Raw genomic sequence first — 21,928 nt, forward strand, 5'->3', positions numbered from 1 at the left:
GGAGGCAGGTAGACTGGGGGGGGGGGCAGGTAGACTGGCGGGGAGGCAGGTAGACTGGCGGTTAGAGTGTAGAGGTGGCAGGTAGACTAGTGGTTAGAGTGTAGGTGCGGCAGGTAGACTGGTGGTTAGAGTGTAGGGGGGGCAGGTAGACTGGCGGGGCGGCAGGTAGACTGGTGGTTAGAGTGTAGGGGCGGCAGGTAGACTGGTGGTTAGAGTGTAGGGGGGGCAGGTAGACTGGCGGGGCGGCAGGTAGACTGGTGGTTAGAATGTAGGGGCGGCAGGTAAACTAGTGGTTAGAGTGTAGGGGGGGCAGGTAGACTAGTGGTTAGAGTGTAGGGGGGGCAGGTAGCCTAGTGGTTAGAGTGTAGGGGGCAGGTAGCCTAGTGGTTAGAGTGTAGGGGGGGCAGGTAGCCTAGTGGTTAGAGCGTTGGGGGCAGGTAGCCTAGTGGTTAGAGTGTAGCGGGGGCAGGTAGCCTAGTGGTTAGAGTGTAGCGGGGGCAGGTAGCCTAGTGGTTACAGTGGAGGGGCGGCAGGTAGCCTAGTGGTTACAGTGGAGGGGCGGCAGGTAGCCTAGTGGTTAGAGTGTAGGGGGGGCAGGTAGACTAGTGGTTAGAGTGTAGGGGGGGCAGGTAGACTAGTGGTTAGAGTGTAGGGGGGGCAGGTAGCCTAGTGGTTAGAGTGTAGGGGGCAGGTAGCCTAGTGGTTAGAGTGTAGGGGGGGCAGGTAGCCTAGTGGTTAGAGTGTAGCGGGGGCAGGTAGCCTAGTGGTTAGAGTGTAGGGGGCAGGTAGACTAGTGGTTAGAGTGTAGGGGGGGCAGGTAGCCTAGTGGTTAGAGCGTAGGGGCGGCAGGTAGCCTAGTGGTTAGAGTGTAGCGGGGGCAGGTAGCCTAGTGGTTAGAGTGTAGGGGGGGCAGGTAGACTAGTGGTTAGAGTGTAGGGGGGGCAGGTAGCCTAGTGGTTAGAGCGTAGGGGCGGCAGGTAGCCTAGTGGTTAGAGTGTAGGGGGGGGCAGGTAGCCTAGTGGTTAGAGTGTAGGGGGGGCAGGTAGCCTAGTGGTTAGAGCGTTGGGCAACCGAACGGTTGAGAATCCCCGAGCTGACAAGGTAAAAATATGTCGTTCTGCCAATGAAACAAGGCAGTTAACCCACTAGGCCGTCATTGTAAGTAAGAATGTTCTTAACTGACTTGCCTGGTTAAATAAAGGTTATAAAAAAAACGATATGGATGTGTCTGTAAATGCTACATCCTCATTCTCCATCAGCCAGTGTGCTTCAATAGGTGGAAAAAGTCACTCTCTGTGCTGCCATTATGAATGATAGTGTTGTGTACAATGTACTGCTGAAATACCTGTGTTGTTTCTAACAATATATTCCACCCATTATCGGAATTTCATTGATACACTGTAAGCAAAGAGACAGGCAATACCGTATGAGTTAATAAGTCGTATATAAAAAGTTGCTCTTGTACAACATGTTTTTAAAGTAGCCAACTGTTTTATTTCTGATGATTGTTTAAGGATAATGAAAATGTTAAAGACTGACATGTTTCTCAACATGCTCACAAACTGCCATTGGATACAAATGATAAACTGTCACACCCTGATCTGTTTCACCTGTTTCCTTGTGCTCGTCTCCACCCCCCTCCAGGTGTCGCCCATCTTCCCCATTATCCCCTGGGTATTTATATCCGGGTTCTCTGTTTGTCTGTTGCCAATTCATCTTGTCAGGTCTTACCAGCCTGCTTTCCCATCTCCCTTTTTCTCAAGTTCTGTTTCCTAGTTTTCCCGGTTCTGACTATTCTGTCTGCCCTGATCTCCGAGCCTGCCTGCCGTTCTGTATCTGCCTGACTCTGACCTGATCACGAACCCCTGCCTGTCCTCCACCTGCCCCATGTTTGTAATAAATTATCTGAGAACTGTACTATCTGCCTCCTGAGTCGTGATAGAAAACTTTATGTCAAGTTATAGTGAAATTCTGGAAAATGATAATATAATAAATTATATTGATGATCTATTCTTTCTATTCAGTACTTCAAAAATAACATAAATGTGTATCTTGTATTTTTGCTATTGGATTAAACTTAAAATGCCTAGATGGTGGTAACATGACCCCTCCAGGCTGAATAAACTACTCTTCTGACCAGCCATAACATGTCCCCTCCAGGCTGAATAAACTACTGTTCTGACCAGCATAACATGACCCCTCCAGACTGAATAAACTACTGTTCTGACCAGCATAACATGACCCCTCCAGACTGAATACATATCATGACCCCTCCAGACTGAATACATAACATGACCCCTCCAGACTGAATACATAACATGACCCCTCCAGTCTGAATCAGCACAGTTCTGGAAAAGGGTTGTGAATTGGGATGCAGCCCAACGTTGGTGTTGATGAGGAGAACCCTAGCCAGTATATAAATGGGTGGATGTATTGGCTAACGTTAGCCTTGTGGTTTATGTACAGGTGACCACGGCCGTGGTGAAGGTGGACGAGTACCTGCTAGAGATGGTGGTGTATCGTCAGGGGCGATCCATCGGAACCTCCTACCCCAAACTACTCAGCAACAACTACAGGGACCTGTAGTGGGGAGATCTACGCACCCTGATTCTGAAATCAGGCCCAAATGGAACCCTATTCCCTATGTAGTGCACTGCTTTCAACCAGGGCCCATAGGGCTAGGAGTGCACTATATAGGGAATAGGGTTCCATAGGGCTTTGGTCTAAAGTAGTGCACTATATAGGGAATAGGGTGCCATAGGGCTCTGGTCTACAGTAGTGTACTATATATAGGGAATAGGGTGCCATAGGGCTCTGGTCTAAAGTAGTTCACTATATAGGGAATAGGGTTCCATAGGGCTCTGGTCTAAAGTAGTGCACTATGTAGGGAATATGGTGCCATTTGGGGCCTAGTCAGAATCATCTGTCATGTCGTGTACTGTGTGTTTGACACCATATTGTTATTAGGTTGTGTCCTCCTCCATCAAATCCTTAACCTCGTTGCCAGGTTCAATTACTAATTACAGATCCTGGATCATTCATCATTTGCTCTAAACTATTATATTAGAGGTTACAGTTGATCCAGGACCAGGATTGTGTCTCTCTCTGCTACCAGCTCTCCTCTCTGTCCTGAATATTCTGTTCTGGTCCTTGGTCTTTCACAAAGCAGAGGGCTGTTTTTATTTCCTGTTAAGAAAACTACTAAAGCATTTTGACAATCCATTAAAACCTAGATTTACTATGATAGGAACCTGATTGTCTAACATTATATTAACAGTGTTGTACTCTTGTTTTTTACATATTACTTATGATTATTAAGTTTAATTTCTGCTTGAAGAAAATAAAACAAGTTTACTATCTTATTTATTTATCCTTTATTTAACCAGGTAGACCAGTTGAGAACAACTCATTTACAACTGAGACCTGGCCAAGATAAAGCAAAGCAGTGCGACACAAACAACAACACAGAGTTACACATGGAGTAAACAAACATACAGTCAATAATACAGTAGAAAAGCTTCTCCTGTGCTTTTATTTTGAAGATTAAAACAAACAATGGTTACAGTACGTCTCCTCGGCAGAAAACAATACAATCAGGTCAGACTAGAGTATGTTAAACTACAATTTCCATGGAAAGATCTCAGGTTTATTTCACTCAATAGTAGAAGGTTACATGAATGATGCATCAAACGTAATCATGATCTGCCTAAGAACAGGTCTGTATTGAGGAATGTAATCATGATCTGCATAAGAACAGGTCTGTATTGAGGAATGTAATCATGATCTGCCTAAGAACAGGTCTGTATGGAGGAATGTAATCATGATCTGCCTAAGAACAGGTCTGTATTGAGGAATGTAATCATGATCTGCCTAAGAACAGGTCTGTATTGAGGAATGTAATCATGATCTGCCTAAGAACAGGTCTGTATTGAGGAATGTAATCATGATCTGCATAAGAACAGGTCTGTATTGAGGAATGTAATCATGATCTGCCTAAGAACAGGTCTGTATGGAGGAATGTAATCATGATCTGCCTAAGAACAGGTCTGTATTGAGGAATGTAATCAGGATCTGCCTAAGAACAGGTCTGTATGGAGGAATGTAATCATGATCTGCCTAAGAACAGGTCTGTATTGAGGAATGTAATCATGATCTGCCTAAGAACAGGTCTGTATTGAGGAATGTAATCATGATCTGCCTAAGAACAGGTCTGTATTGAGGAATGTAATCATGATCTGCCTAAGAACAGGTCTGTATTGAGGAATGTAATCATGATCTGCCTAAGAACAGGTCTGTATTGAGGAATGTAATCATGATCTGCCTAAGAACAGGTCTGTATTGAGGAATGTAATCATGATCTGCCTGAGAATAGGTCTGTATTGAGGAATGTAATCAGGATCTGCCTAAGAACAGGTCTGTATGGAGGAATGTAATCATGATCTGCCTAAGAACAGGTCTGTATTGAGGAATGTAATCATGAGCTGCCTAAGAACAGGTCTGTATTGAGGAATGTAATCATGATCTGCCTAAGAACAGGTCTGTATTGAGGAATGTAATCAGGATCTGCCTAAGAACAGGTCTGTATTGAGGAATGTAATCAGGATCTGCCTAAGAACAGGTCTGTATTGAGGAATGTAATCATGAAATATAAACTAATTAATATATGAAAACATACAGTTTAGATTAAAAGCATGGATTTTAATAATATACACGTCACTACTTTCATTAATCATTATCATCAGTGGTGTAAAGTATTTAGTAAAAAATACTTTAAAATAAACTTAAGTTGTTTTATGGGATACCTGTAGCTCACTTTACTGTTTATATTTTTGACAACTTTGAATTTTACTTCACTATATTCCTAAAGAAAACTATGTACTTTTTACTCCATACATTTTCCCTGACACACCAAAGTACATTACATTTTGACAGGAAAATAGTCTAATTCAGTTAAACATCCCTGGTCATCCCTACTGCCTCTGATCTGGAGGACTCACTAAACAGAGAACATCCCTGGTCATCCCTACTGCCTCTGATCTGGAGGACTCACTAAACAGAGAACATCCCTGGTCATCCCTACTGCCTCTGACCTGGAGGACTCACTAAACAGAGAACATCCCTGGTCATCCCTACTGCCTCTGATCTGGAGGACTCACTAAACAGAGAACATCCCTGGTCATCTCTACTGTCTCTGATCTGGATGACTCACTAAACAGAGAACATCCCTGGTCATCCCTACTGCCTCTGATCTGGAGGACTCACTAAACAGAGAACATCCCTGGTCATCCCTACTGTCTCTGATCTGGAGGACTCACTAAACAGAGAACATCCCTGGTCATCCCTACTGCCTCTGATCTGGAGGACTCACTAAACAGAGAACATCCCTGGTCATCCCTACTGCCTCTGATCTGGAGGACTCACTAAACAGAGAATATCCCTGGTCATCCCTACTGCCTCTGATCTGGAGGACTCACTAAACAGAGAACATCCCTACTGCCTCTGATCTGGAGGACTCACTAAACAGAGAACATCCCTACTGCCTCTGATCTGGAGGACTCACTAAACAGAGAACATCCCTGGTCATCCCTACTGCCTCTGATCTGGAGGACTCACTAAACAGAGAACATCCCTGGTCATCCCTACTGCCTCTGATCTGGAGGACTCACTAAACAGAGAACATCCCATGTCATCCCTACTGTCTCTGATCTGGATGACTCACTAAACAGAGAACATCCCTGGTCATCCCTACTGCCTCTGATCTGGAGGACTCACTAAACAGAGAACATCCCTGGTCATCCCTACTGTCTCTGATCTGGAGGACTCACTAAACAGAGAACATCCCTGGTCATCCCTACTGCCTCTGATCTGGAGGACTCACTAAACAGAGAACATCCCTACTGCCTCTGATCTGGAGGACTCACTAAACAGAGAATATCCCTGGTCATCCCTACTGCCTCTGATCTGGAGGACTCACTAAACAGAGAACATCCCTGGTCATCTCTACTGTCTCTGATCTGGAGGACTCACTAAACAGAGAACATCCCTGGTCATCTCTACAGCCTCTGATCTGGAGGACTCACTAAACAGAGAACATCCCTGGCCATCCCTTTTAGCCTCTGATCTGGAGGACTCACTAAACAGAGAACATCCCTGGTCATCCCTACTGCCTCTGATCTGGAGGACTCACTAAACAGAGAACATCCCTGGTCTTCCCTACTGCCTCTGATCTGGAGGACTCACTAAACACAAATGCATCGTTTGTAAATGATGTCTGAGTGTTGGAGTGTGCCCCTGGCTGTCTGTAAATGATGTCTGAGTGTTGGAGTGTGCCCCTGGGTATCTGTAAATGATGTCTGAGTGTTGGAGTGTGCCCCTGGCTGTCTGTAAATGATGTCTGAGTGTTGGAGTGTGCCCCTGGCTATCTGTAAATGTTGTCTGAGTGTTGGAGTGTGCCCCTGGCTATCTGTAAATGATGTCTGAGTGTTGGAGTGTTCCCCTGGCTATCTGTAAATGATGTCTGAGTGTTGGAGTGTGCCCCTGGCTATCTGTAAATGTTGTCTGAGTGTTGGAGTGTGCCCCTGGCTATCTGTAAATGATGTCTGAGTGTTGGAGTGTGCCCCTGGCTGTCTGTAAATGATGTCTGAGTGTTGGAGTGTGCCCCTGGCTATCTGTAAATGTTGTCTGAGTGTTGGAGTGTTCCCCTGGCTATCTGTAAATGATGTCTGAGTGTTCCCCTGGCTATCTGTAAGTGATGTCTGAGTGTTCCCCTGGCTATCTGTAAGTGATGTCTGAGTGTTGGAGTGTTCCCCTGGCTGTCTGTAAATTATGTCTGAGTGTTGGAGTGTTCCCCTGGCTATCTGTAAATGTTGTCTGAGTGTTGGAGTGTTCCCCTGGCTGTCTGTAAATGATGTCTGAGTGTTGGAGTGTGCCCCTGGCTGTCTGTAAATGATGTCTGAGTGTTGGAGTGTGCCCCTGGCTATCTGTAAATGTTGTCTGAGTGTTGGAGTGTTCCCCTGGCTGTCTGTAAATGATGTCTGAGTGTTGGAGTGTTCCCCTGGCTATCTGTAAATGTTGTCTGAGTGTTGGAGTGTGCCCCTGGCTGTCTGTAAATTATGTCTGAGTGTTGGAGTGTGCCCCTGGCTATCTGTAAATGATGTCTGAGTGTTGGAGTGTGCCCCTGGCTGTCTGTAAATGATGTCTGAGTGTTGGAGTGTGCCCCTGGCTGTCTGTAAATGTTGTCTGAGTGTTGGAGTGTGCCCCTGGCTATCTGTAAATGTTGTCTGAGTGTTGGAGTGTTCCCCTGGCTGTCTGTAAATGATGTCTGAGTGTTGGAGTGTGCCCCTGGCTATCTGTAAATGTTGTCTGAGTGTTGGAGTGTGCCCCTGGCTATCTGTAAATGTTGTCTGAGTGTTGGAGTGTTCCCCTGGCTATCTGTAAATGTTGTCTGAGTGTTGGAGTGTTCCCCTGGCTGTCTGTACATTTTCAAAACAAGAAAATGGTGCCGTCTGCTTTGCTTAACGTAAGAAATTTGAAATGATTTACACTTTTACTTTTGATACTAAAGTATATTTAGAATCAAATCTTTTTAGACTTCAGTACTATTTTCCTGGGTGACATTCACTTTTACTTGAGTAACTTTCTATTAAGGTATCTATACTTTTACTTAAATATGACAACTGGGCATTTTTTCAATTGTCATAGATATCATCCACATCCATGGCTTCGACCCCTGTGGCTTCGACCCCTGTGGCTTCGACCCCTGTGGCTTCGACCCCTGTGGCTTTATCAAAGAGGAACTGGTGGAAGGTTCCCTGATCTGTAGCCGAAGAGTTACTGTTAAACGGCAGCTTCTCCTGAAATGCCTTGACCAGGCTGGCATTATCAGACTGTGCCTCGACTCTTTCCATCACTACGTCTAATTTCATACTCCTCTGGCTCAGGAATTCCTGTAGCACATCAACTCTTTTCCTACGCACCGCTTGAATGATGATCTCCTCAAGTATGCCTGACAGGGGAATGGCATACTCTATGACACTCTGGGTTTTCCCTCTTTTACCCTGGTAGGAGTAGCCTGCTGTATGCATAGCGATCAGCTGGCAGTACTCATTGAAGACTGGAGAGCCAGAGGCACCGTGGAAGAAACAGGTGCCATAGGTAATCTTTTCTGTGTCCCTCGGTAGACGTGTGTCGATGTCCCATTTCTCCTCAAAATATCTGTTGTTTATAACATGTAAGAATTCCTCATTTTCTGTTCCATGTTTTTCTACAGCTTGTTTACGATCTCCATATTGAATGATAAAGCAGGGGTCTGTCTTTTTCACCCCGCCCTCGGGGTGGCCGACGATGCAGATTCCACCCTCTAGAGACGGAAAGCTGAAGCTGTCAAGCAAGCTTGAAGGCAAGGTGATGTCAGGATCTGAGCTAAGCTCCAGCAAAGCAAAGTCAAGATTCCCAGAATCACCTTTTCCATAGGCTACAACCTCACTTTGCACTGGTATCTGCTGCGTTCTCTCACCCAGGTCTTCAAAGTCAAACGTGACTGTTACTGATTGTTGCAGCTTGTTAGTTATCGGCTCATAGATTTGATGGACAACATGGGCGTTTGTAAGGATGAACTTTTTAAACAGAAGGAAGCCAGTTCCTTTTGGTGTCCCTTCAATTCTCACCTGACAAACAGAAGCACTCAGCTCCATTAGTTTCTTCACTTTCTTCACCTCTTGGAAGCTCTGTGTTTTCTTTCCAAACTCTACTCTCAAGAATTGTTGCACGTCTGAAGGCTTTTTCAAATTCTCTCTCTCTTTCAAGTGATCTACCAAACCTGCATATTGGGAACGCAGGATGCTTAGGATCTCTTTAGAGTTTGGAATCTCTTGCTTTTTTTGCTTCACTACCAGAGAACTACCATCTTTTCCTGCCTCTTTTGACTGCAACTGTGTTTTAACTGTGTCTGTTGTGGTAGGACTCTGAGGAGAGAGAGCTGCTTCTGATGTTACACCAGAGGGGACGGACAGCTCTTCAGTTGGTGTGTTGTCCCAATCCTCAAGACTATCTGGCTGTGGCTGAGATACACGACCGATACGTTTAACCTTCACAATCAACATTTCACCTTTACGATGTTTCCCATCAAGACCATCAACTGGCTGGGACATCTCTGTGTCGACACCGGTCTCTGGCTCAGAAAGAACACAGCGTGTTTTAAAGACGGTCTTATCAAATCGCCCATCTCTCCTCAAGGCTTGCTTCACCTTTTCCCCTTTGTAGCCGTACACACAAACATACTTCACTTTCTTCCTTAGCTCTGCGTTTTTCATTACTTTCGTTTTAATATTTTGTCCACCCTCAGTTTCAACACAGAAAGTCATCAACTTGTCAGGTTGTATTTTTGGTGGGTTACTCTGTTTGTAAAGGCCCCGGGTATCTGAAGAACTACCATTTAGAACCCTGATGAAGCTGACTGTCAGTAGCTCTTCGTTATCAATTAAATGGCAGGGGAAATGTGTACTGACAGCTGCCCGTGGCTCTTTTTCTCTTTGGATGACAATTTCCATCCCCTGTCTTGTCTTTGTCATATTCTTGAACATCTCACTTGTTCGCAGTGCATCCAGGACCGTTCCATGAGTATAGCATATAACTCTGCGTTGTTGGTATCCGAAGCGGTATCGGAAGGAATGGCTTTCATCATGTGCTTCTTTCTGTGACAGAAGAGATGTAAGTGTTAAGGCTCAGGGGATTAGAACCACAGTCTCCCTCTCAGGAAAACCAATGTCAACCATTAGGCCAAGAGGAAATTCCCCCTTGGTCCAAGAGTGACAACGATTTTAAGATGCAGGAAGAGAGTGACTCCGCCTCACCTCCGCTACATCAGCTTGTAAAATAGAAGACTATATTAAAAAGAACACTCATAATTTGCTATTATTAATGAACAGATAAATACATTGGACAAGCATGATCAACTAAAGCAAATACAGGCAGATGAATGCATGTCTAACCTTGATATGAGGATTCTGAGATTGGCGAGATGTTCCTGGCTGGTTGCCCGAGGATTTACCCTGATGAGTCTGTAATGGATGAGTGACAACATATACATCAACTACAATTACAAGAAAATGGTTATTTTTCACCCAAACAAATTGTGTGACTTGCTTCAGCTGTCTTTGTATGTTAGTGGAATCATTTCTGAAGTTTAAATTGTTAGAGGCTAATGTTGAAAAATTGGGGCTAGTATTAGAGGTCGACCGATTAATGGAATGGCCGATTTCAAGTTTTCATAACAATCGGAAATCGGTATCTTTGGCCAATTTTTTTTTTTTACACCTTTATTTAATCTTTATTTAACCAGTCAAGTCAGTTAAGAACAAATTCTTATTTTCAATGACGGCCTAGGAACGATGGGTTAACTGCCTGTTCAGGGGCAGAAATACAGATTTTCATCTTGTCAGCTCGGGGGATTCCAATCTTGCAACCTTACAGTTAACTAGTCCAATGCTCGTAATCACCTGATTACATTGCACTCCATGAGGAGCCTGCCTGTTACTCGAATGCAGTAAGCCAAGGTAAGTTGCTAGCTAGCATTAAACTTACCTTATAAAAAACAATCAATCATAATCACTAGTTAACTACACATGGTTGATGATATTACTAGATATTATCTAGTGTGTCCTGCGTTGCATATAATCTGACTGAGCATACAAGTATCTAAGTATCTGACTGAGTGGTGGTAGGCAGAAGCAGGCACGTAAACATTCATTCAAACAGCACTTTCAGGCATTTTGCCAGCAGCTCTTCGTTGTGCGTCAAGCATTGCGCTGTTTATGACTTCAAGCCTCTCAACTCCTGAGATGAGGCTGGTGTAACCGACGTGAAATGGCTAGCTAGTTAGCGCGCGCTAATAACGTTTCAAACGTCACTCGCTCTGAGCCTTCTAGTAGTTGTTCCCCTTGCTCTGCATGGGTAACGCTGCTTCAATGGTGGCTGTTGTCGTTGTGTTCCTGGTTCGAACCCAGGGAGGAGCGAGGAGAGGGACGGAAGCTACACTGGCAATACTAAAGTGCCTATAAGAACATCCAATAGTCAAAAGGTTAATGAAATACAAATGGTAGAGAAGGAAATAGTCCTATAATTCCTATAATAACTACAACCTAAAATCTCTTACCTTGGAATATTGAAGACTCATGTTAAAAGGAACCACCAGCTTTCATATGTTCTCATGTTCTGAGCAATGAACTGAAACATTAGCTTTCTTACATGGCACATATTGCACTTTTACTTTCTTCTCCAACACTTTGTTCTTGCATTATTTAAACCAAATTGAACATGTTTCATTATTTGTTTTAGGCTAGATTGATTTTGTTGTATTATATTAGGTTAAAATACGTGTTCATTCAGTATTGTTGTAATTGTCATTATTACAAATAAATAAATAAAAATCACCCGATTTAAATCGGTATCCGCTTTTTTGGTCCTCCAATAATCGGTATCAGCGTTGAAAAATGATAATCGGTCGACCTCTAGCTAGTATAGTAGTGACTATTATAAATACTAGAGGGATAGTAGTAGTGGTGGTAGTAATGGTGGTATTAGTAGTAGTGGTGGTGGTAGTAGTAGTAGTGGTGGTAGTAATGGTGGTATTAGTAGTAGTGGTGGTAGTAATGGTGGTATTAGTAGTAGTGGTGGTAGTAATGGTGGTATTAGTAGTAGTGGTGGTAGTAATGGTGGTATTAGTAGTAGTGGTGGTAGTAATGGTGGTATTAGTAGTAGTGGTGGTGGTAGTAGTAGTGGTATTGGTAGTTTTTTTTTTTTTTTACCTTTATTTAACTAGGCAAGTCAGTTAAGAACAAATTCTTATTTTCAATGACGGCCTGGGAACAGTGGGTTAACTGCCTGTTCAGGGACAGAACGACAGATTTGTACCTTGTCAGCTCGGGGGTTTGAACTTGCAACCTTCCGGCTCTAACCACTAGGCTACCCTGCTGCCCCGTAGTAATGGTGGTAGTAGTAGTAATGGTGGTAGTATTAGTAGTAGTAGTAGTAGTAGTAATGGTGGTAGTAGTGGTAGTGGTAGTAGTAGTAATGGTGGTAGTAGTAGTAGTAGTAGTAGTAATGGTGGTAGTAGTAGTAGTAGTAGTAGTAATGGTGGTAGTAGTAGTAGTAGTAGTAATGGTGGTAGTAGTAGTAGTAGTAGTAGTAATGGTGGTAGTAGTAGTAGTTGTATTAGTTGTAGTGGTAATAATATTAGTTGTAGTGGTAGTAGTTGTATTAGTAGTAGTTGTAGTAATGGTGGTAGTAGTAGTGGTAGTAGTAATGGTGGTAGTAGTGGTAGTAGTAGTAATGGTGGTAGTAGTAGTAGTTGTATTAGTTGTAGTGGTAATAATATTAGTTGTAGTGGTAGTAGTTGTATTAGTAGTAGTTGTAGTAATGGTGGTAGTAGTAGTGGTAGTAGTAATGGTGGTAGTAGTGGTAGTTGTAGTAATGGTGGTAGTAGTAGTGGTAGTGGTAATAATATTAGTTGTAGTGGTAGTAGTTGTATTAGTAGTAGTTGTAGTGGTGGTAGTAGTAGTGGTGGTAGTATTAGTTGTAGTGGTGGTAGTATTAGCTGTAGTGGTGGTATTAGCTGTAGTAGTGGTAGTATTAGCTGTAGTAGTGGTAGTATTAGTTGTAGTGGTAGTAGTGGTAGTATTTGTTGTAGTGGTAGTATTAGTTGTAGTAGTAGTGGTGGTAGTATTTGTTGTAGTGGTAGTATTAGTTGTAGTAGTAGTGGTGGTAGTATTTGTTGTAGTGGTAGTATTAGTTGTAGTGGTAGTAGTAGTAACTGTAGTGGTAGTATTAGTTGTAGTGGTAGTGGTGGTAGTAGTAGCTGTAGTGGTAGTATTAGTTGTAGTAGTAGTGGTGGTAGTATTTGTTGTAGTGGTAGTAGTGGTAGTATTAGTTGTTGTAGTGGTAGTATTAGTTGTAGTGGTAGTATTAGCTGTAGTGGTAGTATTAGCTGTAGTGGTAGTATTAGCTGTAGTGGTAGTATTAGCTGTAGTGGTAGTATTAGCTGTAGTGGTAGTAGTATTTGTTGTAGTGGTAGTAGTATTTGTTGTAGTGGTAGTATTAGCTGTAGTGGTAGTAGTATTAGTTGTAGTGGTAGTAGTATTAGTTGTAGTGGTAGTAGTGGTAGTATTAGTTGTAGTGGTAGTATTAGTTGTTGTAGTGGTAGTATTAGTTGTAGTGGTAGTATTAGTTGTAGTGGTAGTAGTATTAGTTGTAGTGGTAGTAGTGGTAGTAGTGGTAGTATTAGTTGTAGTGGTAGTATTAGTTGTAGTGGTAGTAGTATTAGTTGTAGTGGTAGTAGTGGTAGTATTTGTTGTAGTAGTAGAATTAGTTGTAGTGGTATCTAGCATAAACAGTGCTAAGGGAATTTAATTGTTTGTACTTTTCTTTTAACTAATTTCTGTCTTCTATTCATGTGCTGTTCTAGTAACCAATTTCTGTCTTCTATTCATGTGCTGTTCTAGTAACCAATTTCTGTCTTCTATTCATGTGCTGTTCTAGTAACCAATTTCTGTCTTCTATTCATGTGCTGTTCTAGTAACCAATTTCTGTCTTCTATTCATGTGCTGTTCTAGTAACCAATTTCTGTGTTCATGCAAGTGGCTGACTGTACAAATCCTCACTATCAGTAGCTGCAGTTTGGCAGTACGACCACATTTTGTTTGGAGAACAAACAAAAGATATCTCAGTTTCAAGGTTTCAGCTTAGAGAGGAGGAGCCTCGTAAGGTGTCACGAACCGGCCTTGGTCCGTCACATGAATAGAACAAAACGGTAATGATTCATTAATTATGCTAAATCATGCAAATATAAAACTTGTCTGTGTATAGCCGTGTATAAGACAACTGCTGGGCCTTATGAGGCAGAGCTCCTGATCGACATGTGTACTAGCACGCTGACAATAAACAATTATTTATTTAAAGATTGACTTTGAGTGTCCCTGTGTAAGAATTTCCACGACACAGTGTACAAAAAAAAATTGCTTTCCAAAGAAGAGTCAGAAATAAGTCGTACAATATTTAAAGTGTAACTGCAGAAGCAAGTCACACTAATAAAATAAAACTAAGATTAAAAGTAACATGACAGAGTGTGTGTGTGTCACCTTGGCATCAGCCCCTGGAGATTGGTCAGGAGTTTGTTGTTGGTTGTTTGAAGTGTTACTTGGACTAGTCATCTTCTGCAATATAGAAAAGACACCATCACATTTTGTAGTTTCTGGCGGTGACTCAAGTTGTAGAATGCTGGTAGAACTCCTTTCAAAATACCTTCAAAAATGGGTCCAGTTTATGTTGTTTCTTGGCTCTATCTCCCGTGGTCTTGTGTTCAGGCAACAGCACAGTTCAATTCTGCCAGCAGCACAATCAAAATGCCACTTCCGTATGGTAATGAGGAAACCTTCAAAATAAAAGCTTGCATTTCAACACATTGTAATAATTAGTTGAATAATAAGATAACATTGGACAGTGATTAAAATGATGTTGTGCCAGCAAGAAAAGGCCATAAGTTATTTATGAGATTTAAAAAATATTAAGGACCAATTATGAAAACTACCATTTTAATTATCCTGTTGTCTTGTCACTTTATCCATACATACATTCACATATCTACCTCAATTACCTCGTACCCCTGCACATTGCCTCAGTACTGGTACCGCGTGTAAATAGACAAGTTATCGTTACTCATTGTGGACTTATTTCTTGTGTTATTATTTCTCTGTGCATTATTTGGGGCTCATTAGTAAGCATTTCACTGTTAGTTTAAACCTGTTGTTTACAAAGCATGTGACAAATTAAAATGTGGTACTAACCAAAAAGTGCCTTGAAAAAGTATTCATATCCCTTGAATCTCTTCACATTGCATTGTGTTACAAAGTGGGATTGAAATGGATCTAATTGTAATCGTAAAATACTCAGTAATCAATGTTCCCTCTAAGCAGAACGTGTCCCTGCTGCACAACAGAAATATCAGCCCAAGGAGAGTAGCACAAGATTGACTTTTACTGAACTTTCTACAGTTTTCCCTGTTAGTTAACACTATGCGCGTTTCCCTTTACTGTGGCAATTGTGATCGAATCAACGCAACATTAGTCACTTACAATACACCTTACCGAAACAAAACTAACTATGAAAGAGATTCTGCTCTAGGCAGAAAGCTTCAGAGTAGGATAACCAATCAGAGCTGCTGTAGGCCTTCATGCAATTATACAACTGGTGGGTCTAATCCTGAATGCTGATTGGTTAAAACCCGCATTCACAAGTTACACACGGTATGGCTCGTTATATTGTTCTGTTAAAAACCTGACTGGGTTAAAAGGGACAGACAGCTATTTAACACACAGCGTTTTACACTGAAGCGTTTCATACCGAGTTAGAGAAAAATGACAGAAAATACCGTTGCTGACCTTAGACCTTATTAGATTTCAATCTTGTCGTTATTGGTTTAGAAAACTAGGTAATAAGACTTTACAGTATCCTTGACAGAAAAGCAACACCTCTGCGCGCTGATAGCCTTGCCTCTGCGCGCTGATAGCCTTGCCTCTGCGCGCTGATAGCCTTGCCTCTGCGCGCTGATAGCCTTGCCTCTGCGCGCTGATAGCCTTGCCTCTGCGCGCTGATAGCCTTGCCTCTGCTGACCTTGATAATTTAGTTTGTAAATAAACTTTTTGACAACTAGGTGATAGTCCTATGCTTTTACTGCTAACCTTGATAGACAAGCAGCACATATCGGCCTACAACTTGTAAATCATTTTCTCCATCGCTGTTCGTTAAAGAGTGATTATACTGTGTCCCAATAGCCTGGTTAATATTCATGACATTTAACTTGTAAATAAATTAGATGGTCATTTAGAAAAATATATATATTTGAAAGTTTGCCTTTTGCCTTTCATTTAAAGCTGTGTTGCTGGATATGTACCACAGTCCCCCTCCAAAAACTATCCGTATTTGCTTAATAGCCCTGTATTTTCCACCCTAGTTCATAAGACCGGAAGTAATGTTTTTTTCTCTACAAGCCAATAAGTATCTCATATACTATGTATTGCAGTGAATGGAGTGAGTCACCAGTCCTCTGTATTCAACCTGTTGCCCAGCACAATAGAGAAACTTTTAAAGTTTTGCAGATTCTATTAAGTCATTCCAATAACATACATTTGTTATAGTGTATTTCTTTAAATATACACCAAGGCGCTCCAACCCTGTTCCTGGAGCGCTACCGTCCTGTAGGTTCTCTCTCCAACCCTGTTCCTGGAGCGCTACCGTCCTGTAGGTTCTCTCCAACCCTGTTCCTGAAGCGCTCCCGTCCTGTAGGTTCTCTCTCCAACCCTGTTCCTGGAGCGCTACCGTCCTGTAGGTTCTCTCCAACCCTGTTCCTGGAGCGCTACCGTCCTGTAGGTTCTCTCTCCAACCCTGTTCCTGGAGCGCTACCGTCCTGTAGGTTCTCTCTCCAACCCTGTTCCTGGAGCGCTACCGTCCTGTAGGTTCTCTCCAACCCTGTTCCTGGAGCGCTACCATCCTGTATGTTCACTCCATCCCCAGGTGCAAACTAGCCTGATTCAGCTTATCAACCAGCTAATTATTAGAATCAGGTACGTTAGATTAGGGTTGGAGCGAAAACCTACATGGTGGTAGCTCTCCAGGAACAGGGTTGGAGAGAGAACCTACAGGGTGGTAGCTCTCCAGGAACAGGGTTGGAGCGAAAACCTACAGGGTGGTAGCTCTCCAGGAACAGGGTTGGAGAGAGAACCTACAGGGTGGTAGCTCTCCAGGAACAGGGTTGGAACAAAAACCTACAGGATGGGAGCGCTCTAGGAACAGGGTTGGAGCAAAAACCTACAGCTTGGGAGCGCTCCAGGAACAGGGTTGGAGCAAAAACCTACAGGATGGGAGCGCTCTAGGAACAGGGTTGGAGCAAAAACCTACAGGATGGGAGCGCTCTAGGAACAGGGTTGGAGAGAACCTACAGGGCGGGAGTGCTCTAGGAACAGGGTTGGAGAGAACCTACAGGGCGGGAGTGCTCTAGGAACAGGGTTGGAGAGAACCTACAGGGCGGGAGTGCTCTAGGAACAGGGTTGGAGAGAACCTACAGGATGGGAGTGCTCTAGGAACAGGGTTGGAGAGAACCTACAGGGCGGGAGTGCTCTAGGAACAGGGTTGGAGAGAACCTACAGGGCGGGAGTGCTCTAGGAACAGGGTTGGAGAGAACCTACAGGGCGGGAGCGCTCTAGGAACAGGGTTGGAGAGAACCTACAGGGCGGGAGCGCTCTAGGAACAGGGTTGGAGAGAACCTACAGGGCGGGAGTGCTCTAGGAACAGGGTTGGAGAGAACCTACAGGGCGGGAGCGCTCTAGGAACAGGGTTGGAGAGAGAACCTACACAACAGCTTTCAACAGACCAGTATTTGTGTACATTGTTTTAAAGAAATGCTGGTATACATGTTTATTTATTTATTTAACCAGGCAAGTCAGTTAAGAACAAATTCTTATTTTCAATGACGGCCTAGGAACAGTGGGTTAACTGGTCTAGGAACAGTGGGTTAACTGGTCTAGGAACAGTGGGTTAACCTGGTCTAGGAACAGTGGGTTAACCTGGTCTAGGAACAGTGGGTTAACTGGTCTAGGAACAGTGGGTTAACCTGGTCTAGGAACAGTGGGTTAACTGGTCTAGGAACAGTGGGTTAACTGGTCTAGGAACAGTGGGTTAACTGGTCTAGGAACAGTGGGTTAACCTGGTCTAGGAACAGTGGGTTAACTGGTCTAGGGACAGTGGGTTAACTGGTCTAGGAACAGTGGGTTAACTGGTCTAGGAACAGTGGGTTAACTGGTCTAGGAACAGTGGGTTAACTGGTCTAGGAACAGTGGGTTAACTGGTCTAGGAACAGTGGGTTAACTGGTCTAGGAACAGTGGGTTAACTGGTCTATGAACAGTGGGTTAACTGGTCTAGGAACAGTGGGTTAACTGGTCTAGGAACAGTGGGTTAACTGGTCTAGGAACAGTGGGTTAACCTGGTCTAGGAACAGTGGGTTAACCTGGTCTAGGAACAGTGGGTTAACCTGGTCTAGGAACAGTGGGTTAACTGGTCTAGAAACAGTGGATTAACTGGCCTAGGAACAGTGGGTTAACTGGTCTAGGAACAGTGGGTTAACTGGTCTAGGAACAGTGGGTTAACTGGTCTAGGAACAGTGGGTTAACTGGTCTAGGGACAGTGGGTTAACTGGTCTAGGGACAGTGGGTTAACTGGTCTAGGGACAGTGGGTTAACTGGTCTAGGGACAGTGGGTTAACTGGTCTAGGGACAGTGGGTTAACTGGTCTAGGGACAGTGGGTTAACTGGTCTAGGGACAGTGGGTTAACTGGTCTAGGGACAGTGGGTTAACTGGTCTAGGGACAGTGGGTTAACTGGTCTAGGGACAGTGGGTTAACTGGTCTAGGGACAGTGGGTTAACTGGTCTAGGGACAGTGGGTTAACTGGTCTAGGGACAGTGGGTTAACTGGTCTAGGAACAGTGGGTTAACTGGTCTAGGAACAGTGGGTTAACTGGTCTAGGAACAGTGGGTTAACTGGTCTAGGAACAGTGGGTTAACTGGTCTAGGAACAGTGGGTTAACTGGTCTAGGAACAGTGGGTTAACTGGTCTAGGAACAGTGGGTTAACTGGTCTAGGAACAGTGGGTTAACTGGCTGTTCAATAAATACAATATTACCAATAAAATACGTCAAATGATAATTTATTTCCCAAAGTTTAGCATGTCTATGCAGCGGGACTCTTACTTTGAAGGGAAGAAATCTGCAATCGTGCTGCCAGCATAATATCCTGCTGCTAGGAGAACGGTAAATCAACTTCAGAAGAGTATTAGGGCTAAGCGAAGAGAGAAGAAAAAAAAATGATGTACTTAAAAAGGTTGACTTTGGGCAAAAACAACAGCTTTAAACTGTATAATTGATCAATACCCCATCATACCAGGTCATTTAATGTTTAAAAACAAAATGGCCGAATAAGATATTTAGCTACAAAAGTGCCATTTCTTACCGATCTCTACAGCTTCCGTCCAAAAACAAATCCTGTAAAATGACGTCAACACGTACTGGAGGGCAGTGGAGGCTGCTGACGGGAGGACGGCTCATAATAATGGCTGGAAAGGAGCGAATGGAACGGCATCAAACAAATAGGAAACCATGGAAACCATGTGTTTGATACTATTCCACCTATTCCGCTCCAGCCAATACCACGAGCCTGTCCTCCCAAATTAAGGTGCCACCAACATCCTGTGCTGGAGGAGTTACTGGCTAGCTACAGTGGCTAGCTTAGCTAACAAACTAGCTACAGTGGCTAGCTTAGCTAACAAACTAGCAACATTGGTTGCTGCGCGCATGACCAGAAAAACACATGGATGAACCACTTATGCCACACCCCATTTCTGTCTGAAAATTGAGAAAGAAGCAGAGTCGGACTGTTTTTGTACCCAAAGTTGACTTTTTTGTAATTATTTTTTTTACAAATATATATTTTTTAAATGCATGAATAACACTTCAAATTCTCAGAATGTTGAGAATAAAGTTGTATTATATTGAGACTAGTCTAAATTAAACTTATTTAAATAATAAAGTGTAAATTTAATTTCAAGAACATCATTCCTCCTCAGACCTTACTCCTTAACTAGTCAAGTGTCAACCCTGCACAAGTCAAGTATCACCCCTCCTCCTAAACCCTCCCCTAGTCAAGTATCACCCCTCCTCCTAAACCCTCCCCTAGTCAAGTATCACCACTCCTCCTAAACCCTCCCCTAGTCAAGTATCACCACTCCTCCTAAACCCTCCCCTAGTCAAGTATCACCACTCCTCCTAAACCCTCCCCTAGTCAAGTATCACCACTCCTCCTAAACCCTCCCCTAGTCAAGTATCACCACTCCTCCTAAACCCTCCCCTAGTCAGTTATGGAATGAGTTCCTAATATGTATTCCGTACCATGCTGATCCCAGTAGTCATGTGATTGTGGCTGAGAAAAATATCCTGCTGTAGCCTTCTCCCTCCAAAATGACTTTATTCTCTAAATATTATTTCTACTTTATTTTCAATTTTATAAAAAAATGTATTCTGAAAATATTTCTACTTTATTCTCGAATTATTGAGACTGATTTATTCTCTTAATTATTTCGAGTTTTTGATGGCACCCTCCATGCAATGTACTTTCCCGCCCTAATCTAGGCTGTATCACAACCGGCAGTGATTTGGAGTCCCATGGTGCGGCGCACAATTGGCCCAGCATCGTCCGGGTTTGGCCGGTGTAGGCCGTCATTGTAAATATGAATTTATTCTTAACTGACTTGCCTAGTTAAATAAAATGTTAAATAAAAAATATTATGATTCATGAAAGTGGTTTCCTTCTTGACTCTTACTCTCATATTGGTTTGGTGCGGTTTTCTGAACTCTGGTGCGTCGACCCCCTTAGTTCGGACTATTCGGTTCATTTGGACTGGTGTGCACACTATAATGTAGCAAAGAGTCGAACTCTGATTCGAACTACAGCTCAAAATTATTTGAGAAAACGACCTTTATAAAAAAAAAAAGGTAGGTTGCATTCCGGAACATTTTTCTTGAACATTTGATTAAACTATGGTTTACATGAATCAACATTAATACATGTCTTACCTGATTCAAAATCGTATCATATGTTTTAGGATACCAAAATCTAAATGTCCATGAAGTTGTCCGTCACCGTGAGAAGAAAACAGGATATCAGCCACCTGATTGACCTAGAAAATGGCGCGATAACATTTGAGACAGATCAGCTGCGATGACAAGGTGCTCGATAAAGAACTGTCTTCTTTATACTAACTCTGTGTATACTTGAACGATGTATTCATGTATAAACATATAGCTTCCTTTATTGATAATTCATATTTCTGGATTTACGCATGTCACGACAGTCTTGACCTAAAAACAAACCCGTGTAACTCAGAGATCATAACAGCTGGATACTTACGCGGATAGTTCTTCCAAAACGACAGGACAGTCCCCGCGAACTGTGAGCAGAATAAACTAGTATCAAACGCTGTGTTGATGACCTGGGCAGAATAACATTAAATGAAACCAGCAGACCCTCTCAGAAGGCGTCAGAAAGACGATCATTCGTGTATTTTTTCGCGGGCAGTGGTTTAAATAGTCTCGCCATAGAGGAAGTATCCGGTATGCACACCATAACGGACCACGATTGGTTGATCAAATCGCCCTGTTCAAGACTCACCACTGAGCGACTTCTTACAAATTTTCTGCAGACCAAAAAAAGACAATGTGTATAAAATATTGTTTAATCACAAAATCTTCAACTCTCTCTTTTGTTGTTCCTTGAGCTCAAATTAAATGATGTCGGTTGTATCCAACAGCTGGAACTCAGCCAGGTAAAAGAGCTCACATGACCTGACTAGCAACCAACTCACCACAAGCCTGCCAGCTCATGTCGTTGATCCTCAGGCTTTCCCAGATCTCTTTCTGGGTTGGTTTGCAATTATTCTGGTTAGGGCTGTGGAACTGGCTCCATTTTTAGCAACATGAAATCTGATTCAAATCTGCTAATATACACACCCAGGAAGAATATGACATTGAACAACAATATTCTGACAAGTGAGCACACTTAGATGTGGTAATTTTCATGGAGGTGGTGGTGTGCTGTTGCTGGTGTTACAGTCTAACTTTCGAACCAGGGACCCTCTGCACACATAGACAACAGCCACCCTCGAAGCATCGTTACCCATCGCTCCACAAAAGCCGCGGCCCTTGCAGAGCAAAGGGGGAACCACTACTTCCAAGGTCTCGGAGCGAGTGACGTCACGGCTTGAAACGCTATTAGCACGCACCACCGCTAACTAGCTAGCCATTTCACATCGGTTACACTGGTGACACTGTCAGT

At 43.2% G+C, this 21,928-nt stretch overlaps 1 protein-coding gene across 9 annotated transcripts; it reads right to left on the bottom strand.

The window, feature by feature from the left end:
* Positions 1-3,350: 3,350 nt before the first annotated feature.
* Positions 3,351-21,393, bottom strand: LOC110530884 (serine protease FAM111A). Of its 9 annotated transcripts, XM_090182957.1 has the most exons (8): positions 21,005-21,213; positions 20,671-20,774; positions 19,052-19,154; positions 18,793-18,880; positions 14,296-14,425; positions 14,133-14,207; positions 9,990-10,058; positions 3,351-9,692 (listed from the first exon to the last, which is right to left on the bottom strand). In XM_090182957.1, exons 6-8 carry the CDS (start codon positions 14,202-14,204, stop codon positions 7,689-7,691), a joined length of 2,145 nt encoding a protein of 714 aa, XP_090039083.1. In that variant the 5' UTR covers positions 14,205-14,207; positions 14,296-14,425; positions 18,793-18,880; positions 19,052-19,154; positions 20,671-20,774; positions 21,005-21,213; the 3' UTR covers positions 3,351-7,688. The 9 variants fall into 9 exon arrangements, with proteins under 9 accessions (XP_090039083.1, XP_036842590.2, XP_090039081.1 ...); XM_036986695.2 differs by lacking the exon at positions 19,052-19,154; XM_090182955.1 differs by lacking the exon at positions 14,296-14,425.
* Between the last annotated feature and the right edge of the window lie 535 nt (positions 21,394-21,928).

This window comes from Oncorhynchus mykiss, chromosome 8 (genome assembly GCF_057628025.1).
Source record: "Oncorhynchus mykiss isolate SJ-2025 chromosome 8, ASM5762802v1, whole genome shotgun sequence".
NCBI lineage: Eukaryota > Metazoa > Chordata > Actinopteri > Salmoniformes > Salmonidae > Oncorhynchus > Oncorhynchus mykiss.

Bases quoted from the DNA above. Each gene is read 5' to 3' on its own strand.
- LOC110530884 (XM_090182955.1), bottom strand. From the start codon at position 19,146: ATGAGCCGTCCTCCCGTCAGCAGCCTCCACTGCCCTCCAGTACGTGTT. The intron at 18,881-19,051 runs GTAAGAAATGGC...CTCTTCGCTTAG, and splicing joins GACGGAAGCTGTAGAGATCG to CCCTAATACTCTTCTGAAGT. The intron at 9,693-9,989 runs GTTAGACATGCA...CTTCTGTCACAG, and splicing joins CTCAGAATCCTCATATCAAG to AAAGAAGCACATGATGAAAG.